At 32.4% G+C, this 11,212-nt stretch overlaps 1 protein-coding gene across 1 annotated transcript; it reads right to left on the reverse strand.

The window, feature by feature from the left end:
- Window positions 1–8,858: 8,858 nt before the first annotated feature.
- LOC102605859 (xyloglucan endotransglucosylase/hydrolase protein 15-like) lies at window positions 8,859–10,105 on the reverse strand. The gene is made up of 3 exons (XM_006366709.2): window positions 9,776–10,105; window positions 9,492–9,685; window positions 8,859–9,399 (listed from the first exon to the last, which is right to left on the reverse strand). The coding sequence occupies exons 1-3, from the start codon at window positions 10,028–10,030 to the stop codon at window positions 8,985–8,987; spliced, it is 864 nt and encodes a 287-aa protein (XP_006366771.1). The 5' UTR covers window positions 10,031–10,105; the 3' UTR covers window positions 8,859–8,984.
- Window positions 10,106–11,212: the final 1,107 nt, after the last annotated feature.

Genomic DNA, 11,212 nt, shown 5'->3' on the forward strand with positions numbered 1-11,212 from the left:
ATCGGTTTCAAATTGTATTCGTGTCACAAATTATAATTTTTCTGTTATATAAAAAGGCAATGAATCATCTCATGGTTGACTTGGTTTCTTCCTGTCATTCAAATGTAGGGATATTCTTCAGTGTTGTTTTTAGCTTCTTGAGTAATGTACTGAACTGAAAACATTCAGTTGTGCAAGTAAGGGGTTAACGAATGAGCCTACCCCTAATGTTAACTTTCTCAAAAAAAAAAAAAAAGAGTGACAGAGAGTGCTTCATAATTGGTAGCTATAAATATGTCATACTTATCTATTCCAGTTCCCTTCCTGTTATTTTGAGCATTTCTTGTTTTATTGACAGAGAAGGCTTTCTCTACATGATTAACTGATAGTTGTCCTATGGTGTCAAACAATGGCAGCACTGTTGGTATGGTTATAGGGATCATCTTGAAAGAAAGAGAAGTTCGCAACTTATATCAAAATTCCAAATGATGCCTATAAAAACTCATTTCTGAAACTTTTGTTAAGACTGTAGGTTGAGGCTCATATAGCTCCTCCCCAGGCAAAGGGTTAACTATTGTAATGTACTTTCCTTAGTCAAACACCACACTCGAATCTCTTCTACTACGAAACCAGTCATTAACTTTATGAATTTCTTTCTCATTCTTAGTTCCTGATTCTACTTTTCCCGTCTCTGACTAAGTTGTGATGCTATTCTTTGTACATTATGGAAGGCTGGATAAATGTTTTGCAAGGTCATTGAGTGCTTCGTATTGAAACTTTGTAACTGTATATGCTCTGACTATTTTTTTTGACAAAGGTAACAATTTTGTGTATAAATCTTCAGCACTAAAGGCAGGGATCCCAAATTTACATCATGGAGCTACATACAGTTATGTATATGCTCATGCTCTGAATACTTGATTTAGGTAAAACTATATATTCTTCCATTTGCTTATGCATTAGACTTCTTTATTTTTCTCTTTCAATATGCTGGAAAAGGTTAAAGAGTTGCTGAATCTGTATGTAATAATGTGTTCTCGTCAAATGATTGAATTGTTTAAACACGTCATTGATTGTTTCAGCTTTATTAAGTGTTGGAGCTATATCAGTGTGAAGCAGGGTTGTTGCTATTGCAATCACATGACAACATTTTCGTAGTTTTCTTTTTGGTTTGATTAATAACTGATGCCCCTTCCTACAATTAGTTGCGTTGCAGTGGGAAAAAAACTAGAAAGATTATCCCTTATTTGGTAGTACATTCTCAATTGCCATGAACTTGCTACTCTAGTTTCTTTAGATGATGTTTTGCTTATGGAATGGTAGGTTTATATTCAGAAACAGCACTAAGATTGTGCTGGAACTATGTACATTGTGTCTTAAGTGTGAAGACTCAAGTATAGCCTTATCTAAAACTGTAGGAATTCTAGGAGCTCTATGATATATTAGCTTCATTTGCAAGTTTCATTCTACACCAAAAGTAAAACAAAAAATGTTGCTGGCCTTTATCTTCTAGATGTGATTGTTCTCATCTTTAAAGCATCTCAAGTTCCTATCTTTCCAAACTATCCATCTACAAACTGGTACAGTGTTCCACCAGTTATCTTTCTTCTGTCGGAACCTGCCTTGTTCCAGCTTCTCAAAAAATCAGTAGTGTTGTTTGGGATGGACCATTTGACTCCCAGAAAGTTCCAAAATAATTGCCAAATTCGATCTGTAATTGGACAGTAAAGAAAACTGTGCTTGTTGCTTTTTGCGTCTCGTCCACATAATACCTCTTCTCTATAGGTTGTCGTGGGTTAAAAGAGGTGTTTTCGCAACCAGCCATTGTGGGTTATTACCATCAGCTTGTTAACATTGGCACCTGCAACTCTCTGATTTTGTTCTTTTTTCAATGTGGATTGGGGATGGCTATTTTATTGAATCATCCCTCAGTATTGAACAGTATATTAGTCTGAAAAGAGCTAAACATGCCTTGTTATGTGGGTGGGTCATGAGATGTGATGGTTCTCAACCCACTTCATTATGTAGCTTGAAAATTCACTATATGTACCTGGTTTATGCAAGTTTATCCATCATTTCTCATTGTTAGTTGTTGACTCCATCACTTTTGGCAATTAAATGTATGGTCTCACATTTTCAACCTTACCAGTTGTTAGCTCTGTTGCCTTTGAAAACTACCCTAGCTACAGCTTAGGCCTCTGTGGCTCTGTTGGGAAGTTATCTTATCCCATTCTTGTGGTGATACTATAACCTCCTCTACTATTAAGATGTGGTATACTGATCACTTTGGATGAATAACAACAGATTTCAGGGTTCAAATCTCACCAGTGACAAAAGAATGTTGGATGATATCTTTTCATTTGTCTTAGTTTTGGTGCGCGATGTTACCTCAATATCATATTGGCCATATTTATCCAATTATACAGTGGGATGAATTTGGAAGTAGAGTCCCTTGGAAGTATACCTTCTCATTTCAGTTTTAGAAACTGGTCAATTCCTTGAGATCTTGAAAGTGATTCTTTCAGATCCTCATTGCAGGTCTAGTGACACATATATTAGGATGGAGGAAATAGATGCATAATATAATTGATATGGTTGGGATATCCTTCTGATAAAAGTACAAGTAGTAATATAATGGAGAATCCTGTTTTGTCGTTTTCTTCACGATCCATTTGGTGAGGAGAAGTGGAGAACTATGGAGGGAGTAGATGCATCATTTAAAATCGATGGTTGGGACGTTATATTCAAAGCCTATCTCGTCTATTGGATATCTCTTTTTCTTTTCTTCCTTCTCTATCCGTCTTGAAGAGGAAAATGATCTAATTGGAGACGGTGTTAGATCCTAGGGGTCTTACATACAACCTAAAACCAAAGGAAATTTGCTGCATTTCATATTTTCATTTGAGTTATTGTTGGCTTTTCAGTAGGATGAACCTGGAAAACCTAGTGAAATGAGGCTATGGACTAGTTATACCACTGATAGCTTATCCTGCAATGGGTTGTGGAGACCAGTACTTTAAGGATGCTTTGTAAATAAAGTGTTCCTTCCTCAAATGTCGATATCTCTATCGTGTTTGGACCTGATGCCATTACTTATTTGCTTTCTACTTCTGCAGGCCAAGTAGTGAAGTAGGATTAAGTTTGATTCAAAAGTTTTGAGGTGTTCAACAGCAAAACCAGGTTGAATTTACTGGTCCTTCTGCTTTCCTGGAACATGTGAACCCTCAACTCGTAACATAGCATAATAATCTTTTGCATATTGAAGCTATTCCAGTTTATCTTTTTCTGAATTTTATCCTATCTATTCAAATTCAGTCGAGAATCAATGCTCAATTAGCTTTCCAGTGTGTGATCAGTGCAAAAGCATAGTTTGGTATTTTACATTTTAACTCTGAATTACTTCTTCTTTTCAATTCATTCTAGAGATGTAGGCTAATATTCTGCGATAAATGAAGTTTTTGCTAAAACCTTTAATCATATCAAGAAATCACATCAACAAAAAAATATTGCAATATTCTTGTAAATCTTTACATTTTCTACAATTTTACAATTTAACTAGCATCAATATTTTTTGTTCCCAATCCACGTTAGGTGGGTAAAGCTTTACCCATGTCCGTAAGAAGTTTTCTTTCGAACTTTAATCTGTGCAGTTGTTACCTAGTCTCGAATTAGACAAGTCTTGACCTCATACAATAGAATCCTGCACTCTTTTATCACCTTACGTATGTATTAGACAAGTCTCGACCTCAGACAATATAATCCTGCACTTTTCTATCACTTTATAATCAGGGTGATTTGCAGCTACTTCTCTCACATGAATTAATTAGCAACAAGTCAGTTTGAAAATAACTTTTTTCAGGTTTCAATTTTTCACCAATGTTAGGGCGGCGTATATAGCCCACAATTCTGGTATCAGACTTGACGATGCTTTCATATTAAGTCAGCCGTAGAATCCACCTAAACACATTCCTTTGTCGTCGCACCCAATGCCTCTGAATTCTGCTACTAGGCATAAAAGTGTCATTTGTGTTGATTTTGACGTACCTGAAAGAGGAAAAAACCAACTAACGAAGAAGGGAGAATTTTGTTGTTCGATTATTGATCGAAGGTAACAATGTCGAGTAATATTTTCTGTTGCAGGAATATAATGGGAATATGTTGTACATTAAAACTAGACATGAACATCGCCATGGTTATTAGGTTTGGCGCTACTTACTACTAGCATGAACAGTGTTATAGTGCTAGTACAGTGTTATGGTTATTAGGTTTGGTGTTACTTACTACTAAGATTTATTTTGAATGAAAATATGGAATAAAACTGCAAGTACTTCAAGTATTATATAGAGTATTAATCCAAATCCTAAATGGTTTAGGAATAAACAAATTAAAGTGAAATCGTCTAAATAATTTTTGGAAGATTTAACTACAATACTTTTGTTTAAGGGTACTAGCAACCAATTTTTGAAATAAATAATCATAACCCTAAAAGGTTTAGGGTTCATGATTTACAAAATATGAAAATAATTGATTTTTAGTTGACTAGTTTTGGTTACGTGCATTGTGTTAGTACGTATATTCCTATTAGTTGGTATCAAAATTTTCTATATAATTTCAACTGATAAGTTAGATGATAAAAATAGATATTAAAGTATATCGAAAAATACAAGTTTCTAAGAATAATGAATATTGATCTTATATTTTAATCCCACACTTGCATTCAAAATGGATTTAATATTATATTTGCAAAGTTCAAATATAAATTAAGGTAGTTTTGATACTATTTATAATAGTTACTTTATATTTTAAATATGCATACATGTTACTTTATGATGTAAAAGAATACAATATTTCTTTAAAAATATGTTTTTTTAGAACATTCCACACAATTTTAATATTAGATTTGAGATATATTTGTCTACATATAATAATTTGCATGTAAATGCTTCCTTGTCCACCTGAAAAGGACAATGCAAAATTAAAAAAAAAAACTCCTAATTGTGTTTAAATACAAATCAATTTAATTAGTATTGTATGTGGTATTAAGTGGTTATTTGGCCTTTTGTCTTAGAGATATTGCTATGTGGAGTTTACTTCAGTATTTATGGTGTGAGGATTTTATTAAGTCATTAAGGCAGTAAATATTTATAAAAATGGTGACAAAAATGCAAAAATATGATATTATGATTGATTGTAATGTAACTTTTCATTTAGGGTCTTTTCACTTGTAATATGATACATGGTTTTTTATTTAATGATTAATTAAATGATTTATAATATTATAAGTTAGTGTAGGGGCAAAATGGTAATCCAATTTTGCATTTTAGAGCTTCCTACTTTTTATAATACTAATATATGAACACGTGAATTCCATGTATTTATTCAAACTTTTTCATTGAGATGGAGGGAGTATATAATAGTTAAATATATTGGTTTTAAAAATGCAAGATTATTCTTACTAAAATAAAGAAATTAAAACACATATCAATTCTCTCTTTACATATAAAGTAGAAAAAATTGCTAAAAGTATAACAAGAATATTAATTGAATGCTAAAATTAAAATATTACATGTCGGAATGATAATATATGTGTCTAAACTTTCATATACAATGCTGCATAAACATTATGTATTACAATAAATTTGTGTTGAACTTTGTTTAGTGATGTTGATGTTACTGGCTAATCGAACTCTAGACGCCAATAACTCTAGGTACTTCCCATCCTCTCAAATTGTTGCTTTCTCTTCAAGAACAAAAAAGAAGATGAAATTAATTAATAAATTAAAATTATGCAAGAGCCTATAAAAATGATGAGTAAGAATTCAAGAATCTTTTCTTGCCTTTTTATAGCTATTTTTCAATTTGCATTCCTTGAACCTTTTCTTTCATGTATTTATTTCTTCTAATTAATTAGTCTACATTTAATTATACAATACAACTCTTCCTATTCTCCAAACTATTTAGCAATGAATAGTGAACACTTAAATTTGATTAATGGGTAAATTATTAAGGGCTACATTTAAGTTGGACTTTTGAATATCTGCGGATTCACACGTCTCATGTAAATTAAATTCAATTACTACTATTTCAATTAGATTAGGTATTTTATTTTAATTAAATATAAGAGAAAAAAATGTAATCTAACTATAAACACTCATTTTATTTCTCTCTATTTTTATTCATGTGGATACATTCACCTCAGACTAATATTCTACTTTAAATAGAAAAAACACAAAACAATATATACAAAGATGAGAAAATTGTATATAATAACAAACTATTAATTCAAATTAAATGTTATAAATATAGTTTGATTTAATTGTATCTCATAGCAAATTGTTACTATTTCACCTCTCTCCTAGTGAATCTCGCTCGCCACTCTCGTTCTCTCCCTCGCCTCTCTCGTTTTTTATACAAACAGAAGTGTATAAAATGCGTTTGTGTTTGTATAAAGCGAGAGAAAATTGTATATATACATATATTTTCGTTCCCCTCTCCCAGATTTAGCTCGCCACTCTCCCAGATCTCGCTCTCTCACTCGCCTCCCTCACTTTATACAAAAACTCAAATGTATAAAATGTGTGAAAATTGTATATTTACATATATTTTCGTTCCCCTCTCTCCCCTCTCCCAGATCTCGCTCACCACTCTCGATCTTTTTGTATATGTATACCAAAACAGATTATACAACTATTTTTTTGTACATGTATAACGAATTATACATATATATGTTTGCTATGGAGCGCAATTATGCAAACTTTGCTATAACATACAAATATGAATTTTGTGTTTGCTATATGTAAAAGTTGCTCTACAAAGATACATATTCCAAGCCATAATAAATGTCATTGTTTTTTATTATGGATACATTCACCTCAGTTCTCACCCCATGAATTTTCGTAACATTTCATTAATTTGATTGGAAACATAATAAGTATCATTATCTTTTAGTTGAAATATGAATGCTAAAGAGTGCCCTCTCTTTTTTTGTGTGGATAATTTAGTAATTTTTTATTTATGTATATTAATTTTGAAGAGATAATACATTTTTACTATTACTCCATCCGTCCCTAATTACTTGTCCATTTTTCTTTTTTTAGTTGTCCCTAATTACTTGTCCATTTTGACAAATCAAGAAAGGACAATTTTTTTTACCTATTATACACTCAATTAATTACTTTGAAAAAGGTAGAACTTTTTGAAAATCTTAACTTTTTAATACATTCATTTCATCATTAATAGGCAGTGGTGGAGCCACCTTATCATTAGGGGGTTCATCTGAACCCCCTTCTGCGGAAAATTATATCATATTTATATGGTTAAAATAATTTTTTAGGTATATATAGTAGATGTCGAACCCCCTTCGGCTACTTCGTGTGTCTATTTTTTCAGATTTTGAACCCCCTTATTGAAAATTCTGACTCTGCCACTATTAATAGGGATAAAATGATAAACTCACTATATCAATAATTGTTTCTTAATAGGTGTGCCAATTAAAAAATGGACAAGTAATTAGGGACAAATGGACTATTTAATTAGATTAGATGTTGTATTTATTACATTTTGATTAGGTATAAGGGTAAAATTATAATCTACCTTTGAAGATAGGTGCTTCCCACTTTTAGTAATATATGAAATGTGATAAATTACATTGAATTTGAAGAATAAATACAAGCTCAAATTAATGAATGATGAGTCAATTCAACCTAAATTATTAATTGCAAGGTACATCATATAACAAATAAGAATGCAGAATTTCTGAACGAGGTCAATGAGTGATCAACAAGGCCCATGGCCTAGTTTCCCTATTTATTTTTTTTGGTTACAGAAGAACTTGAGTAGAAAATTATTTGTTTTTCTGAATTTCTGAATACCGCAAACAATTTTCTTGCTCAAGTTCTTTTTAACAAAAGAAATCTATGGTAAGAAAACTTAGGTTATCTTTTCATTCATCAATATTAGCAGACCTAATCACCTAAAATTCAACACAAAAACATGTCAATACCTAATCCAAAATTGGAAAACTAATCATTTGATTTCTTCATATTACATTGTAGCAACATTGATTAGCACAACCTTACTAAGGAGATCAGAAACCGCGACCATGGACCAACGCATGATTACACCCTCCGTGGCCTTTCAGGGGTCATGGAGCCATAGAGCATCGTTCTTGACTACCCTTCATTTTTTTTTTCTTATATCACCGAGTAGGCAAGCAAGCATATAACATTTTTCCAACTCAATCCGCAGCTCATAAATGTTGGAGTCATCATGGAACATGTTATACTATTTTACATCTATCGCATCAAGCTGCAGCGTCTCCTAATACCTTGAAATATAACATTTCAAAATGTATATATGCTGCTACATTCTTGTCAGTCTTCATTTCTTCTCGGACATACTATTGTACTACAGGATCTGTTCTATAGGCTAGTACCACTGTATCCTTGAGTTCTAAGTGACTATAGCTTATGCTATTGTCGAAATAAAATGACAGAAGCACTATCAAAAGAACAACTGTATTCTTATTTGTTATAATACAGATAACAAGGAAAATGCTTAGTCTGGATGAGCATTTGTGCAAAGGTTAAATGTGATAACTGATGGAAGTTCAATCAGCATATGTCTTCCTTATTATGGATAGTAAATCATTATCTATTTCATGGTGTACACCTATAAAAAATAAATGAATTATTATTTGTTAGAGAAATAATAATTGTTAAAAGATTTGATTATCATAATTACATGTAAATGTACCCTTTGTTTCCTTTGCTTGACTCAAAATTACTAATTTTGTCGTCTGTACATTTGGTATTTTACTGTCTAAATAGCTCGTCTTTTTTCTAGATTTGAAAATGAAAAGCATTGTGGTTTCTATTTCATGATATCAAAAAGAATAAAGAATATATTGCATACACAAATAATTACACTTTCCTCTGATATCTCAGAGCAAAATTAAAGAATAGAAAAGTGAAACAAACATAATTTTACATTCATATACTATATCCTTAGAACCTTGAACGCTTGCATTCAGGAGAAAAGCCTTGGGAGAACCTATTAGCATCCGCACAGTAATTGTAGATCATGTACTTCTGCTGAACCCATCGTAGCCTATTTCTGCCATTAGCGTTCAGTTGTTGAGTTTGCCATGTCTGATCATTGTTTACTGACTCAGTCTTAGAACCTCCACAAGACGAAGTAGACGTAGCAGCTGACCAAACACAAGCATTTGTATTGAAATTCCTGTAAGAAGCTGTAAACGGAGCCATTGACCAATCCGTCTTCACCCGTCCTCCTTGTGTAGCCCAGTCATCAGCATTCCATAGACTCGCGTAAACTCTCATAGCTTGATTCTTTGGGAATGCAACACCAAGTGCTTCGTGGTTGTTGAACACTCTTATTGGGATATTATCCACCAAAAATCTGAACAATTAGAAAAAAAAATCCCCAAAATGTCAGACATTATAAACACTAAGTAACTATTTGTAATTGTTTTGGTTTATTTTGTAACGTACATGATGCGTTGAGAGTTCCAAACAATAGAGTAAGTGTGGAACGACGAAGTTGGATCAAACCAGAGGCGGAATTGTTGTTCTTTGTTGCCTTTTCCTTGAGAGTAAACGTTGGTGTGAACAGTGTAAGGTTGTCCTGATGAATTTCCCAGAAACTCGAAATCAATTTCATCGTGCCCTGCTCCTTGAGAAGACAACTGCAAATTACACCAAAAAAACACTTGAGTGGACATGTTTTTTTTGTTAATTAGTTAGAGTAAGAATACGAAAAGTGTGTTATTACTTACGTAGAATGTGGTGACAGTGCCAGCAGAATTTCCAGGTACGAGTTTGAGCTGCATATCAAACCTTCCAAATAAATATTCATTCTTAGACTGAAATCCGGAACCTGAAATTTTGTCAAGGGACAAGGCGAGAAGGCGTCCTCCATCTTGTATCTGAGCGCGCTGGTCACCAAACGTGACCGTCGCGTCTTGGTAGAAATTATCAGCCCAAACAGGGGATAGTAAGACAAGCGCAAGCACAGATAGCTGCAGCAACATTATAGAAAATTATAGTAGTGATTTAAAGGGATAAATTAGAGATTCTTATTGTAAATGTGTGTGTTTTGAGATTGAGACACAAAGGAGGATATTAAATATATAGTAGAATTTGATAAAGGGATGAGGAAGGATCGAAGAAGGGAAATAAAATGAAGAAAATAGCTGTGAATTTGAAAAGATTGAAATGTAACGCGTTTGTTTGGAAGTATAATGGGTGGGGTTGGTTGAGAGTGACACACCAATTATTAGCCGAAATTCAAAAAGGGAAAGATTGACAATTGACATAAACACAGCTATTCTATTTCTATATATCTAACGCGCTAATGCCTAATTGTTTTTGCCTTTTGTTCTTTGTTTAGATCGTGATGTTCGTGTTCTAATTTTAGGTGCGCCGCATATAATTTGAACTATTCAGACATTTTAGGTAGAGGCGTAAAATAGACGGATCAACAATCTACTTAAAAGTTATTTGGGTTGTTGAAATAGTCTATAACCAGGTCATAATCTAAATCATCCAATTTTTGTTAAGTTTTATATTGTTTTTTAAAATTAATTTGTTTGAGTACCTAAAAAGAATTCGTTATATTATCTATGATAAAATCAATTTTATTGTTTTCAGAATTGACCACATATTGTCGGTGATATGGGTCTTCCTTTATTATCTTTTTCCCGCTTTCGTGTACACAAAAAAAATTAATAAAGATGTAGTGTTAAATTACTTGTTGGTTCATGCAATTTGGGTTTTTTCTTTTTTTTGGTAATAATACCAATATATCATTGCCTGCCATGATATTCGAGTTGATTTGGCATAGAAATATCAAATATATCACATTTAAAGTTAGATTCGAGTAATGATTCCTCAATTTATAATGTTGAATAAATTTGTGTTTATCCTAAAAGTGGTACAGTTGAATTTATATGAGGTTAAAAATTACATGTCTTAAGCTAACTCTTTTTAGGTTTATTTGCTAACAGTTTGAATATTCAATTAGTTATTAAAAGAAATATTTATAACTAAAAAAGTGTTGTAAAGAGCAAAGGCAAAGAATCTAGGTGTCTTTATGTGTTTACAAGTGAGTTCCGAGAGCTAAAGCTGGGGGGTGGTGTTGAATTGTCCCCGCATCGATGAGTGTGCGTCAATTTTATCTTCTTATATGCAAAAATCTTTGAACTAATTATTTC

Source organism: Solanum tuberosum, unplaced genomic scaffold (assembly GCF_000226075.1).
Source record: "Solanum tuberosum cultivar DM 1-3 516 R44 unplaced genomic scaffold, SolTub_3.0 scf00666, whole genome shotgun sequence".
In the NCBI taxonomy this organism is placed as follows: domain Eukaryota; kingdom Viridiplantae; phylum Streptophyta; class Magnoliopsida; order Solanales; family Solanaceae; genus Solanum; species Solanum tuberosum.

Excerpts from the sequence above, each read along its gene's own strand:
- LOC102605859 (XM_006366709.2), bottom strand. The coding sequence starts at position 10,030 with ATGTTGCTGCAGCTATCTGTGCTTGCGCTTGTCTTACTATCCCCTGTT. Across the intron at positions 9,686-9,775 it reads GCACTGTCACCACATTCTAC|TTGTCTTCTCAAGGAGCAGG; the intron begins GTAAGTAATAAC and ends TGTAATTTGCAG. Across the intron at positions 9,400-9,491 it reads TGGAACTCTCAACGCATCAT|ATTTTTGGTGGATAATATCC; the intron begins GTACGTTACAAA and ends CTAATTGTTCAG.